This window comes from Eublepharis macularius, chromosome 1 (genome assembly GCF_028583425.1).
Source record: "Eublepharis macularius isolate TG4126 chromosome 1, MPM_Emac_v1.0, whole genome shotgun sequence".
In the NCBI taxonomy this organism is placed as follows: domain Eukaryota; kingdom Metazoa; phylum Chordata; class Lepidosauria; order Squamata; family Eublepharidae; genus Eublepharis; species Eublepharis macularius.
In genome coordinates this window covers 230,377,710-230,397,595 of record NC_072790.1, presented here as the reverse complement: position 1 = coordinate 230,397,595, position 19,886 = coordinate 230,377,710, and the positions used below count along the sequence as shown (strand labels likewise).

At 47.1% G+C, this 19,886-nt stretch overlaps 1 protein-coding gene across 1 annotated transcript; it reads right to left on the bottom strand.

Moving 5' to 3' along the window:
• Nucleotides 1–855: 855 nt before the first annotated feature.
• Nucleotides 856–16,981, bottom strand: TAF6L (TATA-box binding protein associated factor 6 like). Its single transcript, XM_054981640.1, has 11 exons — nucleotides 16,920–16,981; nucleotides 16,226–16,402; nucleotides 14,132–14,218; nucleotides 11,423–11,573; nucleotides 10,655–10,705; nucleotides 10,404–10,498; nucleotides 8,880–8,954; nucleotides 7,132–7,352; nucleotides 5,384–5,516; nucleotides 5,167–5,295; nucleotides 856–2,594 (listed from the first exon to the last, which is right to left on the bottom strand). The coding sequence occupies exons 2-11, from the start codon at nucleotides 16,370–16,372 to the stop codon at nucleotides 1,803–1,805; spliced, it is 1,881 nt and encodes a 626-aa protein (XP_054837615.1). The 5' UTR covers nucleotides 16,373–16,402; nucleotides 16,920–16,981; the 3' UTR covers nucleotides 856–1,802.
• Nucleotides 16,982–19,886: the final 2,905 nt, after the last annotated feature.

Sequence of the window (19,886 nt, the reverse complement as noted above, 5' to 3'; positions counted from 1 at the left end):
AAGGATGATCTATAAATATATATATATATATATTGAATAAGCTTGGAATATTTTCCAGTAGCACCTATAAAACTAACAAAATTTGTGGTACCCTACCACAAATTTTGTTAGTTTTATAGGCGTTACTGGACTCTTGCTCTTTTCTACTGCTAAGACAGACAAACACGCTACCCATCTAGATCTAGCTTCATAGCAGTGATCACTGTGAAAACAGAAGCAAAGCATTTCAAATTCTGAAAGCGCTATTTAAATGGCACAGACCGAATATTTTGCCCTACTCTTCTGCCCCATCTTCTCCCTCCTGCCTCCTCGTGACATCAGAGCCCGGATTATGAAGCAGGTCAGGCCAATTTTAGTTCTCCACTCCTCAAAGTGGAGCCCCGTGGCGCAGAGTGGTAAGTTGCAGTGCTGCAGCCCAAGCTCTGCTCACAACCCGAGTTCAATCCTGGCGGAAGCCGGGTTCCTGTAGCCGGCTCAAGGTTGACTCAGCCTTCCATCCTTCCGAGGTCGGTAAAATAAGTACCCAGTTTCCTGGGGGTAAAGTACAGATGACTGAGGAAGGCAATGGCAAACCCCCGTAAAAAGTGCCAAGAAAACATCATGATGCGATGTCCCCCCATGGATCAGTAATGACTCAGTGCTTGCACAGGGGACTACCTTTACCTTTTAAACCTACTCCTCAAAGCATGCATGGTGGTGGTGATGGGGATGTCAGGAGTTTCACCTGATGCTGCTGAGAACACAAGGGGTCAGGTGGGGGAAGAAATGTAAAGGGTTCAGAGTTGATAGCAAAAAACAACTAAAGTTGGGTAAAGAATATATTTTTTTTATTAAATCACTCCAGGGGAACTACAATACAAAAAATTAATTTTACAAAAGGCCCCTGCCCGCTGTTGCAATATGCAACTCACTTGCTCCCTCCCCCCAATCTGTTGCTATTCCTACTGCTCCCGCAACACCTACTCAGTTTGCTTACTAAGGAATTCAGTGTTTCCAAAATTAACATCCATCTCGGGCATAGACCTGGCTTTGCAGGATATAATTTTAGGAACTAAAAACAGGCTTTATCCAGGGCATGTAAAGATGGGATTTTCGGTGGGTGGGAGAGGGGAATACACGCAACACAGTGTGTGAGCAAAGTCTTAAAACAGTTCAGGAAGAGTCTACAAGGCAGATAACAGCAGAAATGCTCTTTGTGCTCTGATGGCAAACAGTGTCTGGACGAGCAGGAGGGAAAAATAATAATGTGGCAATCTTCCCCAGTTTTCATGAGAGTGCCTTCACTCCAAAAAGGTGGGTTCTGACAAACAAGTGCCTGAAGGGTCTACTGTTCGCAGAGAATGAGTCTGTCCAAAGGGGTCAGTAACACAACAGGTTTTATGGTGCTGACAGGAGAACAGTTGGGTTTAAGAACCACAGGTAACTGACACTTGGAAAATGAGTATCAAAAGGGGGTATGCATGTTTAGTAAATCAATAAATAAGAAAAGCAGCAAAGAACTGACAGTGTATAAAGTCACATGTTCAAACCCACCCTTCTCCTGCCAAAGTAAAGGGGGTTTTTTTTGGTCTGGAGGCCAACAGCAAAGAATTCCACCTGGCAGGTGTGAGGGAGCTTGGATAAAAAACATGCATGCCCAGCTTCCTTGGAAGACGATGCCAATGTGAGTCCTCAATCCTGGAACAATCTTAATAATGCAGCTCTGCCCTTTTGTTTATCATGGCACAGCACTATATGACGGAGACGAATTCAGAGCCCGCAACAGTCTCTTGGTTCAGATGTGTGCACGCACAGGATATTTCTCAAAGAGGCAGGTACAGTGAATAATCCGAGTGGGCCCACTTCTTCACGGGCTTACTGGTCCTGCCAATCATGGGCAGCTTCTGGGCATAGCGGGAGACGGGGCTGGGGCCGTGGTGCTGCAGGAAACAGGTCTGGAAGAGGCGGCCCTGGCACCGGCGCACCACCTGGCACCCAGCAATCACAAAGCTGAAACGGGGGCCCCCTTGTGGGGAGAAGCGGCACTTCTGAAAGACGTCCCGGATACCAGGCCGGTGCCCCTGCTGGCGGGAGGCACTGCGGGACCGGGCCAGGCTGGCCGAACGGTGCAAGGCTGGCCGGCTGGTTGAAAAGTCTCCGCGAGGGCTCTCCTCTTCCCGTGGGCTGACCGTGGCATTAGCGGTCAGCTGGGGCATCTTTCGCACTGCATCCCCAGTCCCAAAGGCAGGCTGTTCTTTCTTGCTGTCTGCCACCTTGGGTGTACTGGCGGGCACCGGTTCTGTGGGACACAACCCGGAGCCTGTGCCAAAGCGGGTGGCCAAGCTGTCCCCAAAGAAATAGTACAATTCCTGGTAAATCTCGTTCAGAGAGACGGCAGGTGGATTGGCAGAGATGCCCATGCCCGCCTGGGGGCCTCCGCTGCCCAGTTGTAGCAGGTGGCTGGCAATGCCAAAGCCAAACTCCACTTGGGGGTCCTGGAGGGGGCTGAGCCAGGGATAGCCCTCCCGTGCACGCCCCTCTCCCCCTGCACCCTCTGCCTGGGTTGGTGCGGAAGCACACTGTGCCTTCATCTTCAACAGGCGCTCCACAGCCACCTGGAGAGGAAAAACAGATCCAATTAAACAGGAGATTTGTTGGGGGGCAGCAGAATTGCAAGCAGAAGATTGATGGGCCCGTGGAAAGTCAGCATTTTTCCAGGGAGTAAGTCATCAGCAGCTGCCCGTGCACATGGTTGTTGCCCCCACTTTATGGAAAGGCCAGCCTGGAGTCAGGAAAGCTCCCAGTCTCCCAGCTTTCTGCAAAGTATTTGTGGGTTATGTGCCATCAAGTCACTGCTGACTTATGGTGACCTTATGACTGCAAGACCTCCAAAACGTCCTATCATTAGCAGACTTGATCAGATCTTTTAAACTGGAGGGCGTGGCTTCCCTGATTGAGTCCAGCCGTCTTGTGTTAGGTCTTCCTCTTTTCCTACTGCCTACCACTCTTCCCAGCAAACTATGCAAAACTGAATTATTCAGTAGGGCTTTTTTACCCAGGTAACAGGGCTGCTCATGACCTGAGTTCGATCCTGGCAGAAGCCAGGTTTGGGTAGCCGGCTCAAGGTTGACTCAGCCTTCCAAGCTTGGTAAAATGAGTACCCAGTTTCCTGGGGGTAAAGTGTAGATGACTGGGGAAGGCAATGGCAAACCACCCCGTAAAAAGTCTGCCAAGAAAATGTGATGCAACGTCCCACCCCCCCCTCCACCCCCATGGGTCAGTAATGACTCGGTGCTTGCACGGGGGACTTAGCTTTACCTTTATCTAATAGGGCTGTATTGTAATGAAACAGTTCAGAAAGACATTTGGGTAAAGGGACAGAGACTGTGGACTGTATTACTGTGTATAGTACATACTGTCTGTTGCTGTAAGCAGGGGTCATTTCGTAGAAAAAGAGCTGAAGGAACTCATTAGCATAACTCATCAGCATATGCCATGCCCCTTGCCATCACGGGAAGTGTGTCATTAGCATAACTGATTTGCATATGCTACACTCCCTGACATCACCTATCCTGGCTGTTTTGGACCCAATCCTGGCCATTCAGGGCCGAAATTGGGCCCAAAATGGCAAAAGGGGGCTGAAAATGACCGAAAAGGGCCCCAAAATGGTCAGGCTGCTGAGTGGGAGAGTGATCCACCACCCGTCAGAGGCTCGATCTGGGCCATTTCGGCCCCAATCCAGGCTGAAACGGGCCCAAAATGGCCGAGAGTTGGGTGGGTGGGGCCACCTGACATGTGACCTCTTTGGGGAACTGCCAGAACTGCGTTTCTGCGCATACCCCCTCGAAATGAGCCCTGGTTGTAAGTATGATCCTACTACGTCATGTTAATGCTTATGCTTTGTTTCAGCTCTTTTTCAGATTTCTACAATCCAAATTCAATTGCACTGTCCCACCTGTTGATTGTACTGACTTACACTGTGTAACTTGCCTTGAGTCTCAATGAGAAAGACAGAATAAAGTTAAAAAAAATACACAGTGAACTGTATGAGGTTTTAATCAGGCCATTAATGGGTTACAAATGATGTTATGCAGGTGGGTTAATTGCTTTCAGGATTTCTTTTAAAAAGGGACTTAGCAATATTGTCACAAATCAATTAAATAAGAACAAGCAAGCATGTTAGTCAAATTTTTTTGATGGCAAGAAATTTTAAAAGCAACATATCCAAGTGGCTCTCTGTACAATCCATGCGTATTGCTGCTGTAAATTTTTGATTTCATTATATATGGAGTCAATGGTTAATGGGGATAACAATCCACATGGGATAGAGAACAGGGATACTCATTAATTTAGTTTTCTTCCCGTAGACAAGTGGCTAAGGACAGTGGCTAGTATTATGAATTCGGAGTCCTAGTCACAAATGGATAATAATAATAACGTTCGATTTATATACTGCCCTTCAGGATAACTTAATGCCCACTCAGAGTGGTTTACAAAGTATGTCATTATTATCCCCACAACAAAACACCCTATGAGGTGGGAGGGGCTGAGAGAGCTCCAGAGAGCTGTGTCTAGCCCAAGGTCACCCAGCTGGCTTCAAGTGGAAGAGTGGGGAATCAAACCCAGCTCTCCAGATTGAGTCCTGCGCTCTTAACCACTACACAACCTCTTTTCAGTCAGGTGGTCACATGATTACGGGGAGACAGTGCAGAGCTGCAAGGGGCTATAACTCTGCTTTGGACTGTACTGGCAGTCAATTAATCACACAAGAGGCTTAAATATCCATACAAAGAGAGCAACAACTCTAAAGAAACAGAAACACAATTTCTTCTTAGATACGGATGGTGCCCGCTGGGGTGCCTACTCAAACCAAAGTGCTTTTTAAGCAGAAAGGCAGGATAGAGTGGGAAAAACTCTGGTCAATACACACAGTCTCAGAAGAGGCATCTTTTCCTGCACAACAAAGGAAGGAATGCCTCTTCTAAAATGGTGACTGCCACATGCCATTTTATTAGTATTTATAAAAATAAGTCAAAGACGGCACTTTAACCTTAATCAGAGGACACCTATTTTAGTCGATCGGTCAACAAAAAGCAGCAACCCCATTTTGTAGAGCCACACACACACAGACACACAGACACAGAGAGAGACTGAGACAACACCACCTAGGAAGAGACAGAGACTCACCAGAATAGCCCCATAGACTTTGTGCCCATCAGCCTTCACCTGAGCATTGGACACCGAGTAATCGTCCAGCACGGCCTGCAGGTTTGACCAGTAGGTGGAGAGATGGGGGTACAGAACCCGCTCCACAGCCTGGGGGAGAGGAAGGGAAGCAGAGGACAGATCAACGGCATACGCCAAGCTGGGGAAGTGGCCAGGCAAACGGCGGACATCTGCTTACCTTCCAGCCCAAGGCATGCAGCCCCACCACGGCCCCATAGTGGGAACAAAGGGGGCGGACGGGGTCTGCCAGCACCTTCTGCAAGGACAGCAGGATCTGGTGGTACAGGCCGCTGACTAGGTCGCCGTGAGTCCTGAGGAAACGGGAGGTTTTACCTATTTATATTGCACTCTCAGTACAAAGCGGACACAAATTTGCAGAAAAGAGGGCTCTGCCCCAAAGGGCTTGCAATCCAATGCACCAGTCAGAGGACAGATGCACTGCACTGTTACAGAGTTATTCCACTCATTGGGGGCATTACTTGAAACAGGCACATGGGAACCTAAAGTCTCTTTACCATTTTAAAGCAACACATTAACCAGTAAACCACGACAGTGCTGTGGAAATAATGGTCAGTCTTTTTCAATGATCTCTCAGTACATGTAGCAGTCTTCTTGTTCCCTCTTCAGCCACTAATCTATTTATTCCAAGTCTTGGTGAAAACCTTGTATACCAGCTAGGGCTGTCAAGCTCCCGATGGAGGTGGAGAATCCCGCCCCCCCCCCCAAATTAAATTTAAAAACCTTGCAGCATTGAGGGTATGACAACATCACTTCTGGGAAAAACCTAGAAGTGACAGTGAGTTGCTCGAGGAAACGCTGGAAATTTGGCAAGGCAACCCTAATCTCAGCCAATGATCACTCAACACTGTCTTTTAAGAACTCACTGATTTTTTTTAAACTAGAGTTGCTAGGAATTGAACCTGGGACTTTCTGCATGCCAAGCAGATGCTCTGCCATGGAGCCACAGCCCCTCTCCAGTCCATTCTTGCTGTTCATGTGCAAGACTGAGCTGGCGTAAGAGAAGAACTTCCGGAGCAGACAAAGAAGCCCCTCTAATGCGGCATCTTTTCTACTTCCATGTCCAGAAAGATGCCTCTGGGAAGCCCTCAAGCAGGACCGGAAGACAACAGCCTTCACTCTGTTATTTCTGTCTCCCGGTAGCTATCAGTCAGACCTGGGAAGACAGCATGGTATAGCCCAATTCCATCCGATTTCAGAAGCTAAGCAAGGTTGGCCCCGGTCAGTACTTGGATGAGAGACAACCAAGGAAGGTTTGGGTTGCTCTGCAGAGGAAGGCAATAGAAAACCACCTCTGCTCCTCACTTGCCATGGAAACCCCTTGATGGAGTCACTATAAGTTGGTTGCAACTTGACAACACTCGCATACATAACTGGCATTCAGGGGTACACTGCCTCTACACATGGAGGTTCTTTTCATTTCACCATCACAGCTGAAGTGTTGATGGACCTTTTCCACAAAAGTATATAACCCCCTTTGAAGGCTGCAAGCTTGGATTGGCAAATTCAAACAGTTTATTATGCACTGCACAAAGAACTGTCTATTGTCCACCCTGACTCTGCGGCCAATGTATTTTGTTGTGTTAATTTGTCAGAAGGGCTCTTGGATGAGAGAGGATTTAAGGAAGAAAATTTGAGGGTGGGTGGGTAGGTCACCCCAGGGAGTCCACAGAGCAAGGCAAGCCATGTGATTTGTTTCCAGGTGATTTTTGGTTGGATCTTGACGATGTAATCGAGCCCCAGAGGAACCCGGTGGTTCATGGCTGCTCTCGGCAACCATGTGAGCAATATTATCAGGTGCTGCACCAAGCCAACCACCAAAGCCCTGATTTTGGCTATGCCAGATGACCTCAAAGGGAGATCAGTGTATTGTCCCCGTCTCAATGGGCTGGATTGGAAGACACATACCAGAAGATGTGGCCGAGAAGCATGGCAGCGTAGTCGCGGAGGGTCCAGTGGTCATTGAGGGGGTTGATAGAGGCCGCCAGGGGCTCCAGGACGCAGTACATGACGCTGGCTATGAGGCTCTTGACGTAGGAGCCCAGGCACAGGTAGGGGTTCTGGATGAGGCTCTTGGCCACATGCAGAAGGCGGTTCAGCTGCTCCAAGTCGTGGCTCACCGATTTGACCTGCCAGCAGAGCCAGAAAGGGAAAAGGTGCTGCAGGAAGGCACGGAAACAAGACCCAAGCCAGGCAGGAATGCAGTCTCATCATCTCAGGTCCTAATCCCTGCAGGCATCATCACACCCACTGAGCCATGGAACCTCCCCACCTCCTCTCCCCCCACACCTGCAGCTCAGGCCATTCTATTCTCCTGTCCTTCATTTTATCCTCACAACAGTCCTATGAGGTAGGTCAGGCTGAATGTACTGGTTGCCCCAAGTTGACCCAGCAGGCAGAATGGGAATTCAAACCTGTGTCTCCCACATTATAGTCCAATACTCTACCCACTACACCACAATGGCTTTCTTATGAATACATTGCAGTTAAGTATTCCACAGTCCCACACACACAAAGGATGTTGCATTTGCATTAAAGCTTCCTGAGAATGCTGATGTTATAATCATAATCACATTTGATTTATATACTGCCCTTCAGGACGGCTTAATGTCCACTCAAAGCGGTCTACAAAGTATGTCATTATCCCCACCACAAAAATCACCCTGTGAGGTGGGTGGGGCTGAGAGAGCTCCGGAAGAGCTGTGACTGACCCAAGGTCACCCAGCTGGCTTCAAGTGGAAAAATGGGGAATCAAACCCGGGTCTCCAGATTACAGTCCCACTGGTTTTAACCACTACACCAAGCTGGCTCTCAATGTTCATTATAAGGCAATCTCCTACTCCCTTATAACTACAGGGATAGGTTTGAAAGTACACGGGCAAGACATCAGAAGCCAGAAGATGAACTATTGCCAATCCATACTGTGGTATATTGACTCTTTCACCTTCTTAAGAAGGGCCAACAAAGCACCTGTTTGGCTTGAAGAAAACCCTGGTTCAATCCCTGGTATCGAAGTTGAGAAAAGTTGGGAAAGATCTCTCTCTGCACAAGCCTCGAGAGAAATACTGCCAATCAGAGCAGACAATACTGGGCTAAATGGGCCCGTGGTCAGGTGAGATACCCGGTAGCTTCATGTGAATGCTGAAATCTTGGGAGGCTCCGTGGCTCAATGGCACAGCACATGCCAGTCAGGCAGAAAGTCTTCAGCATCTCCAGTTAAAGACCCTGGAGGGGCAGCTGCCAGTCAGTGGATACACAATGCTGAAAGCTCTGCTCTGTAATACTTGTATACATTTGCTTTGCAATAGCCGTCTTCCACTGATGGGAAACCCGTAAATGTGTATGTCCTAAAATACCAGTCTCAGAATTGACCTCAGCAAGTAATGGAATGGAATAGAGGAGCATTTAAACTCCGCATTGATCCAGGTACTAGTCCACGGTTTCATTTGTAAACAGAACGCGTGTTGGCTCTTTCTTACAAACACGCATGCATATATATGCACACACGCACACACACAGAGGATGTGTATGCATTCACTGTAACATGCTACTATGAAAACCAATAGTGTGGCTGGGCGCCTTTAAATGCCAAGGAGGAAGGGAGTCCCTTGGAAAGGAGAGAGTGCAAGAGACAGGCCTGGACACTTCCGACTCACCCCACTCACAACGTAGACAAAGTAAGGCAGAAGGGCCGCGATTTTCGAGTTGGTCTGCAAGTCCTGAAGGGCGACCTGTGTGGGAAGGAGCCCGAGGGTCAGACGTGGCAGGAAAAAGCATTCCCCCATCCCATTCTTCTGGATAAATTCTTCCTTCAGCTTCGCCCACTTCCAGATTTTTGGCACAGAAGTCTGTTTCCCCTCCCTTCATAAGGTCGGGAAGGCCACTATGGTATGCTAATCATGTCAGAGTTATACTCTTCTCGGCCAATTAACTTCACTCTTCTCAGGCTATTAACTTCAGTGGACCGAGAAGGGTGTTACTCTGCTTAAGATTGCACCTTAAGAGCCTCAACCTGCCTCCCGTTGCCTCAGAAGGGCATAATCCTGGCTCAATGCCACAAGCCTCCCTCTTCTCTATCAGTTTCCTCCTCTCAGTCTATCTAGTTCTCTTTTATCCAGCCTTTCCTCCAAGGGGCTCAAGAGAACATAAATGTTCTCCCTTCCCCATTTTATTTATTTATTTAGAAAATAATTTCTTCAGGGAACCTGCCCAAGGCAGCCGACGAAATAAAATACAATAAAGACATAAAACATTGAAAGTTGTTAATCACCTCACAAAACTGTCAACTGCCTCACCTCATGTGAGGTAGGGTAGGTTAGAGGTTGGTTGAGAGTGCAACTGGCCCAAGGTCACCCCGCAAGCTTCCCTCAGGGCTACCAAAATTCTAGCCTGATACTCTGGGCGCTACACTACTGTACACTGCCTCTCAAGTATCACCTCAGACAAGTGGGCTGCTTTCCAGATTTGTTGCTCTTGCAAGCTTGTGCCTTTCCAATGCCTGCCTCCCTCCTCCACACACACCCTTCTCCAACCATGGTGGAGCTTTTAACAGCTCTCAAGTGGGAGCAGTAAGACATCCATGCATTCACATAGTTTCCATGGCAGCTGTCTTTACTTCCGGCCTAGTCAGCCATGCTACAGAGTCTACAGGGAGGCAAAGGCAGCCTCCCACAGGCACCTCGCAATTCTCTGCTCTGTTTCACACAGGGAAAGCTATTCTTCCACGTATGTTGGAAAGTGGTCCCACTCCAGTATCATTCATTCATTCATTCATTCATTCATTCATTCATTCATTCATTCATTCATGACATTTGTATTCTGCCTTTCTGACTGAGACTCAAGGCGGATTACATAGTGTGAGATTAGTACGATCAGTGGCAAGGACAAGGGCAGGCAAGAAACAGGCCTGTACGAGAAAGACAAGTGCAGGCCCCCAGCCTCATCATGCTGTCTGTCAGGTGCTCAAGAACCGCTACCGACGGTTCACAGCCCCAAGTAGCAAAAAACCCTGAAGTTTTATCAAGACTCCCTAGGAGCTGCCTGGATCCAGTCAGGAGTTCCTTGCAGCTATGAAAACATCAACACCTGCCAACACTTCCCTTCCTGCCTCACAATGCAGTTTCACAATTCAGCCTCCCAAATATCAGCCGGGCCCCATTTGGCTGCTCTCCACTACCCACCTTCATCAGCTGAGGATCATCCCCCAACACAGCCCGGGTCATGTGCTGGTAATACTTTTGCAAGTCATCCGTCAATGCCGAGACGGCACTAGGAACTGGAGGGAAAAAAAGAAGGCGGCACATTTTGTAGATGTTTCGGAGGAGGGAAACAAAAAGGAGGCATTTCAAAGGATTTAGAAATGGCCTATCCTTGCTTGTGACGCTACTCTTAGGTGCAACTACTAACACACGCGACTTGCACAGGCTCTTACCGGATCCTTGGGGTTCCAGGTTCCCTTTCCCATCCAGGTAAGAGACGTGAACTAGAAACAGAAGAGGAAGAAGAAGTCAGCAACCAAGCTGATCAATCCATCCATTGTTTGATTCCCAACATCACACCAATAGCCTGCAAGAATTCACCATTTCTTCTTCAGAGATCTATTCTACTGAAAACAGAGTCACTTGAGTGGGGAAGAATTTCTTTTCCAAACTAATGAAAATTTTTCCGTGCCTCCATGCTCCATGAAAGACAAACATTTGCTGAAAAGGGGGGTGCTGTTTTTTTTTCCTTTTTATATTGTATTTCATTTAAATTTCAAAACATAAGAATAGCTGGCTAATGCCAAAGGCCCGTGTAACAGCATCCTATTTCCAGCGGGCTCCTCCGCAGCCGACTTGTACATTTGACAGGGGCTTTTTCAATGATCGGTAGGAATATGTGTTCAATCAAATGTATATTCATTCCCACCTTTTTTGTATTTCTTTTAATGTTCAAAATATTGCTTTGGCAGCAGAAGTGGATTGGTGACATCACTGGTCCCTAGCCAATCAGAGCTGTGCACATCAGCTTTTATTGCATATGAGCAGAACGGGTTCCCCTTGAGTTAAATGTAAAGGAAAAGATTTCTAAAGCTGTATTTTAGTAAAGCTGGCTAAAACGCAGCCAGTGTGCTTGCACTACAGGCTTGCCACTAAAATAAACGTATGTCGGAACACACCCCGTGCTTGTGCAGCTCAGCCGCATTCTGCAAGAGACGTACCTCTCACGGCTGTCTCTGCACAGCCCTTGGGGATGTTGGTTGCCAGAGCCAGCTCCACCAAGTTGACCTCACGATCCTCCTGGAAATAAAGTTCTCCTTCCTTAATGGCACGGAAAGGGAGGGGCTCCTGGGAGCCATAGCCACACACCGCCTGCAAACGACAGGACACCGTCAGCCCCTCAAGACAGCTGCCCTTACCAAGTTTCAGGCTCCTTGCATCCTAATGGGTCTGCTAATTTGTTTTTTTAAAGGTAGTTTATTATCTGCTTTTTGACTTATTCACTGGCTTCAATTCAGGCTGAAAGACATAACACATTGGTTAATCAATTTTTAAAACTTCCGACCAATGAAAAAGGGTTCAAATTTAAACAGGCCTCAGATTTCCTTTTGGAACAAAATGTATTGTCTCAGAAGAGACATTTCCTCATGTCTCTCACGTGGCAGGGAATGCCTCTTCTAAGATGTTGCCTGCTGTGATGTGTGCATACTTCAGAGAACCAACTGTGCGTGTCCACAACTGTGTGTGTCCAGTCACACACACTCAGACTAAACTACCTCACAGGGTTGTTATGAGGATAAAATGGAGAACAGATTGTTGAAAGCCACTTGGGGTCCCAATTGAGAGGAAAAGGGGGGTACAGATGAAGTAAATAAATAAAAACAAAGAGCTTTTCCCTTATCAGGTCTGTTCCTCTTCCCACCCTACCCCCCACAAACCCCACCAGCTGATTTCCCCCCCCCCCTGCTGCTATCACTAGAAGACCCAAAGAGTTATTTACCTCAGCAACAAAACCATTCCTTTATGATATGTTAATAATAATAATAACATTCGATTTATATACCGCCCTTCAGGACAACTTAATGCCCACTCAGAGCGGTTTACAATGTTATTATTATCCCCACAACAAAACACCCTGTGAGGTGGGTGGGGCTGAGAGAGCTGTGACTAGCCCAAGGTCACCCAGCTGGCTTCAAGTGGAGGAGCGGGGAATCAAACCCGGCTCTCCAGATTACAGTCCCACGCTCCTAACCACTACACCAAACTGGCTCCAAGGCTCCAGGAACTCACTGACATAGTGCTATTCTATGCAACGTTCCTCCACTCTAAACCCAGGGATTTCTGATGGGCTCAGAGTGAAGTAACTCTACACAAGACGGCCTTCTCATGCCCAAATTTATTCTGCTGGAGAAATGGACCGCATCAAGTACGGAACAAGGAACATAAAACCCCACAGTGGTACAGTGGAAAAAGTAGTTTTATTCCAATACACTGCCACTACGTGTTTCACTGATGCGCCTTCAGGATATTCTGTAACTCACTCTACGCTGGGCTACCCCTAGGCCTGATCCGGAAACTACAACTGCCCCAGAATGCAGCAACACGGGTCCTGACTGGTATACCTTACCAGTCACACATCACACCTGTCCTGCGCCACCTGCACTGGCTTCTGGTTGAATTCCGAATCAGGTTCAAAGTGTTGGTTCTTACCTTTAAAGCCCTGAGCAGGTTGGGACCGGCATATCTTCGGGACCGCCTCTCCCTGTACGTTCCCCGGAGATCGCTTCGATCAGCAAATAAATATTTACTTGTGGTCCCCAGCTCTAAGGAAGCCCGCCTCGCTTCAACCAGGGCCAGGGCCTTTTCAGTCCTGGCCCCAGCCTGGTGGAACGCTCTGTCAATGGAAACCCGGGCCCAGCGGGACATATTATCGTTCCGCCGGGCCTGTAAGACAGAGCTGTTCCGCCAGGCATTCGGTGATTGAAGGGGGTGGTGCCATGTCGGCCTCCCACCTTTGGGGTGGGGGAGGGTTCTCCCCACCACTGCACTTTGTTAATTTGTTTTATTGTTTGTATATTGATTTTAGTTGTTTTTATTGATTTTAACTGTTCACCACCCAGAGCCCCTGGGGATGGGCGGATAAATTGAAATATAAATAAATAAATAAATAAATAAATAAATAAATAAATATAAATCTCTATATCAGGTGCTTTCCAGAGCAGTAGTGTCTTTGAATGTCACACATTTTCCCACTATACCACGATTCTTTTGTTCCTTGCTCTGAATTTATTCTGAACAAAGCTCTGGGAGTGAAGGCAATTTTATATCCAGAAAGGGGCTCCTTCTCCTCCCCTTAATTTCACGGGAAATACGGATCACCCAAGGCATCTACGTGGAGGCAGACAGACCTTGGAAATGCACAAGAGCATCTCTGTGTATTGCAACCTTTCCATGCATTGGCTGTCGGGATGAACCTCTCCACTTCATTTCCTGTCCATCTTTTCTGGGAAAATCAAACCAGAGCTTTGAAGCCTGCCAGACACGACTCTGTATCATCATGAGGTGTCTTCGCTGGGACAAAGCTGGAAGATGCTTGAAGAGGAATCCTTTGAGGTTCTTTGCTACTTCACATTCTCCTGTTTGACTGTCTGTACTCGACTCTGCTATTAGTCAATGTTCTCTCTTTCATTGGGTTTACAAAATGTTGACTGTAGGTACTATACTTTTCTTACTGCATTGTTTTTTAGTCGTAATCCATCTTCTGTCTCAGTGAGGAAGGCAGATTATAAACAAAGTAAATACATACATTTACTTCATTTAGAAAATAGTTATGCCACCTCGCCAAGACTGAGGAGCCTTACAAAATAAAATGTATAAGAACATTAACACTGAAAGTTCTCAATAAAAATTCTAGGCCAGCAAAGCCCCACCTCCACATTGCTCCAGCGAAGAGCTCGGTTGAAGTCCTCCACGGTCAGCTTCCGGCGTTTGGTGTGTTTCATGAACTGGGAACTGTTCTAAGGGCAACAGAAGAGAGAATCTTTTTAAAAACACACACACACAAATTAAACCTAAATGAGACACCACAAAAACCATAAAAATCAGTAGTGAAAATCAGCAAATGGACAACAAAAAACAAAATCAATAACAATGTTTTCACCTGGCACTTAAAAACTCAGCAATACCGACAACTGTGCAAATTCCAGAAAGAAGGTACCACAGTAGAGAAGACCTTTTTTCTGGAATACACCCGTATGATCTCCAAAGGTGGAAGGAGGCTCATGGAATAGGGCCTCTAATCTTAAGCAGTCAGGGAGGTCTGGATGAGAAATAGGTGATCCTTCAAATACCCAAGCCCCTAATCTTTAAAAGCAAGAACCAAGAGTCTAAGCAGTCAATGGAAACAAAATGATAGAAAGCAAAGCTCTTGAAGTACAGCAGAGATGTGCTCCTTTCTCTGCCCTTGTCTTGCCATTGCATTCTGAACAAATTGCTTTCACAGGCTTCCGGTGGGTCGCTGTGCTGGTCTGCAGTGGAAGAGCAAGGTTCAAGCCCAGTAGCACCTTAAAGACCAACTAAATTTCCAGCATATGAGCTTCTGAGAGTCAAAGCTCCCTTTGTCTTCATAGGCTGTCTCACGTAGAGTATGCAAGGCTGCCTTATAACCAGGTCACGCTATGGGCACTTCTAGTCCTGTAACATCTATATTTTAAAAAGGCTCTCCAAAGTATCAAGCATTCACAGGTTTGGAGGACCTGCTAGCTGAGATCCTTAGAACTGGAGTTAGCAGGAACCGAACCTCTTACCTTCTGCATACAATGGAAGTGCCCTACCACTGAGCCACCATGATCATATGAAGCTGCCTTAGGGTGAATCAACTATTGCTCCCCCTGGCCCAGCCTTGACTGCCTTATGCTGATTTGCAACTGAAGTCTCCAGCCGGGTCTTTCCTAGATCCTACCCAAGATTCCTTATCGTGGATCCTTTTCAACAACAGATGTAAGCAACTGAGCCTACAATTTTCTACATGCAAACCAGAGACTCTACTACTGCATCCTCTGTACTTCACAGCAGCCAACCTGTGACAAGAGGAGTATCTCTGTGGCTCCCCCTAACCACAGGCCTGTATCTCTTGCCCTCTCCAGGATGTGGCATTCTACCTCTTGCCACAAGGAATGCCAATAGTTCAGCATTCCTCATATCTTCCAGGCACCATGGCTCCTGGTGGTTTTTAAACTATGTAACCCAAAACACTCGTCTTTCTTCCTCCCTCTGTCTCTGTCAATCAGATCAGGCAAGTCAGTGCACCTTCTGTCACTCCAGAAGTTCACCTTGGACAGTGGCAATATTTCATAAATTATGCTCTTGGAGACAAAACACCAGTTGTTATAACAACAACATTCAGTTTATATACTGCCCTTCAGGACAACTTAACACCCATTCAGAGCGGTTTACAAAGTATGTTATGATTATCCCCACAACAATCACCCCATTAGGTGAGTGGGGCTGAGAGGGAATCTAAGGCTCACAGAACATGCTAAAAGCGAGGCACAAGCGCTAAGAACTGTATTTTTATGAGCAAACATTGTTTATATGGCAGGCATCCTTTAAGGGGGAAGGGAGGAAGGGTTCAGTGGGGGGGGGTTGTTTTTTACTTTGGCTTTTAACTGGAAATATTTTAAAATTATTAGTGTAAATGGCATTGAACCATGTGGAAAGGTAGGGTGTAAATATTTTAATAAACAAAACTTCTCAAAAGCCGAGAAAACTATTTTATGTTACTGCTTGCTTTTGGTCATGCATTTTAAAAAATGAAAGGCATTTTGTGCCTTCGATAGTTTAATTTTGTATTTTAAGCCTAAAAGACAAACATCCCCAGAATGAGGGCTAGAAGTCCTGGGAATAAAAGGCAAGAGGTGTGCTGTTGGAGACCCCGTGCTGAGAAGCTGGTTAACTGCAGCAGAGATCTGGAGAGGTAGGGGGAACTTCTTCTCATGTATATAACCTCCCAAGATTTCCCTCACCTGAGTTGCTTCTCGCAGGCGATAACAGACGTCCTCAGCCAACAGGGCAGCCACCTCATCTGTCAACTCCACACCAGCGCTCTCTGCCATCAACCGAACGGATTCCCGCGGGATCTCCACAAAGCGACGTTCCTCCCGCTCCGACATGGTGGCAGCAGTGGAGTCGGAGACCAGCAGCTGTCACACACAAACATACTCTTTCAGCCTTACCCTATACGCATATTAAGAAGAAACTTTAGGGATCTTACCCGAGGTGTCTAGATCAAATGCAATAATGACAGTTTCAGCTACAGCCAGTGCAGCAATAGAGATGGGACTTACAACAGGCAGGGATCTAATGCCTGCAACAAAACGAGGGGCTGCTAAAATCAAAAATTCAGGGAAGTAAGGAAAGATCACCCCTGGTCTCTTAAGGTGCCACTGGACTCAAATCCTGCTTTTCTACTGCAGACCAACACGGCTACCCACCTAAAACTATCCTGGCAGGAGGGAAAACCCAGTTGTACACAAAGGGAGAAAACAAGCAAGAAAGTAATTCTCACGGCGCCTCTATACAATGAGGAAAGGAAAGGAAGAACCCCAAATCCATTGCATGGGAGACAGAGATCTCAGTTCTGTAGCAAGAAAGGGCGACAGAACAGGGATCCTGCTGAAGGAGGCTTGGCATGCTCGCAGGGACCCTCCATTCCTTTACCGATCAGGGAAGGGAAAAGCGGGATCGAGACAAGACCGCCTGCTCCGAACCCTCCAGTCGCTTCCACTCTGCCGGCCTTTGCGGCTCAGCCAATCATAAAGCAGGAAACGGCTGGGCGGGCGCCGCGAGCCTGATCCGTGCTCCTAATGGCGCTTGGTTATTAGATCATCGGGTTTGGGCAGAAGCCACCCAGTGCCAGACCTGTGTCACGTGATAAGCATGCGCACCACCTCTAACAAACTCTAAGGCTGTAGGCTCTTACAGCTCTCTGGCTGCAGAGGGCGAGCTAGCCAAGGAGAAGCCAAGCGGGGCCGGTGCATGGGTGGCTTCCTTTCTCCCGAGTGGGACCAGGGAGTGGGGCGCTGCGGGCGGCCAAGCCGGCGCCTCGCCTTCGGAGGGGCTCCACCACAGAAGCCCCGTCCCACCTTGGACTGGAATCATCTCATCCTTTCAGTGATTGACTGAAAGTGTGTATAGATTATATTTGTAATCCGCCTGGGGTACCCGAGAGAGACAGAGACAGAAGACAAAAACACACACACACACAAAGACAGAGAGGGAGACACACACTGCCAGAGACAGAGAGTCAGACAGACTCACAGAGAGAGTGGCAGAGAGCCACAAACCGAGCCAAGCTACAAGTGATGAATGACACAAGTTGGACACTTGTCAGCTTCCCTCAAGGTTTGATGGGAAATGTAGGCGTCCTGGTCTTGCAGCTTGACTCTCTGACTGCTGTCCAATGGACTTTTCAACTGTCACTTGTCCAACATTCCGCCAAGCTGCCTACATTTCCCATCAAAACTTGAGGGAAGCTGACAAGTGTCCAATCTGTGCCTTTTGTCACTTGTAGTTTGGCTGTATAGACAGAGAAAGAAAGAGAGATAGGCAGAGACTGAGAAAGACACACAGAGAGAGACACAGAGGGGCTACTTCTGCAGTTTGCCTGCTTCCTGCATCCCCCACCCCCGTACCACGTTTGGTCAGGGACCGTTGGATCCTGCTTTGCCAGCCTCCAAATCAAAGCAAGACGGAGCTATGAAATATTAGGTTTTTAAACTGAGATTTAAATAGTAGTTCGGTGGCACTTCCAAGACGAAGCTGTTCTCTTTTCAACAGTAGAAAAGAACAAGAATCAAGTAGCACCTATATGTGTATGCAGAGTGCCGTCAAGTCATAGTTGACTTATGGCGACCTCTGCTGGGGTTATCAAGGTGAGAGATGAACAGAGATGGTTCACCATCGATCTCCCTCTGCAACCCTGGTCTTCGTTGGAGGTCTCCTATCCAATTACTAATCAAAGCCACTCCAGCTTAGTTTCTGAGATTTGACAAGAGCAGGCTCACCTGGGCTATCCAGGTCAGGGAAAGCAGTACCTCTAAGACTAACAAAATATGGCTCTTGCTCTTTTCTCCTGCTACAGACAAACACTACTATTCATCTTAGTCTCTTTTCAACAGTAAGATTTGAGTTTGGTAGTACTTTAAAGACCAACAAGATTTTCAAGGTATACACTTTCCAGAGCCAAAGCTCCCCTGGTCACATTCAAATATTTCAATTGCAAATTTTGAGAATCATAAATTAACAAAATCATAAATTTTCATAGACAGTGGGGAAATTAAACCCAGCAGCATGCATCAATATGATACTAAAGCCTTGTGAGATTTGGATTGGCAGGTCTCCTAGAGTTTATGCTTGAATTTATCACTGGAAAAGTAGGCTGCAATACATGGAGGCAAAAGGCTAACAGCTGCCTTGCAAGGTAGGCCAGCAGCCATAGTACCACACATGAGGCATGGGAAGGGCAAGGCTACCTGATGCCTCAGTGTTTAGACTACTTAGGTGCTGCAAAGCTGGTGTTTTTTCTGGGGCTTTTAATGGGGTGTAGGCTGCTGTAGGCATTTGGGGGAGTAGGGGTTATGTAGGTCTTTGTTTTATTTTGCATTTAAAAAACAGTCATCTTGAGCTTTGGGGAAGTGGAGTATAACTATTTTAATAAAATAACATTTTAAAAATCACTAGAAAATGCAAATAACAAAAACAGCCCTGGGCTCTCCCTCCCTTTGTTGCTTGAAACAGATGACACTGAGTAGCCACAGTCAGGATGCCAAGGGGAGGGGGAAGTGGTTCTGGGTTCCGATCTGTCCTCCCGGCAGCTGATCTTTGCATTGCCAGTAGTGGGACCGACCTTAAATCTCGAGTTTCTGTCAGGGTACGTAAGCTGTATAAAGGCACAGCCCGTTGCAGTGTCTTCCTGCCAAGTTTTAAAGCTTCTTTTCCTCCAAAGTTCCATAGAAAAGACGTTATATAGAAACTCAAGCAGTGCTTGTTTAAGCCCTTAATTATTTTCCTGTGGGAGGCAAGAGTTCCTTGCTCTGTGCAATTTGAAATCTGCTTACTTTCCTACTTCATTTATACTTGTCTTTGTCCCCAATGGGGACCAAAGAGACTTATGCTATCATTCTCCTCTCCATTTTATCCTCACTACAACAACCCTGTGAAGTAGGTGAATTACTATCCCAAGGTAACCCAGCAAGCTTCCATGGCAGTGCGGGGAATCAAACCTGGTTCTCTCAGATTCCAGTCCAACACTGTTAACCATTACACCACAATAGCTCCCATCTAAGTGTCTGAAGGAGTGTCTCTCCTGGTATGGCACTGTGTAGCACCTTGGATACCCTCAGTCCCCCTGCTATTTGCCTTCCCTCTGTTGTTCTCTCCTGACCTCCATCAAATATTAGGCCTTCCTTGTTTAACGCCAGCTCTCTGGAGCAGTTTACCTGTAGTTGAGCAGCTGCATTCATGTATGTTCTTTCTAGGGGGCTTGTAATCATTTGTTTTCCAACGAGTTTTGTTGGGATGTTAAGAGTAACCAGTTGCAATCATCATTCATGAACTGGAACCTGTCTTGGATGAGGATATTTCTCTCATGCATGCTTTTGTGGCAGGCCATTCTTTGCTTACCAG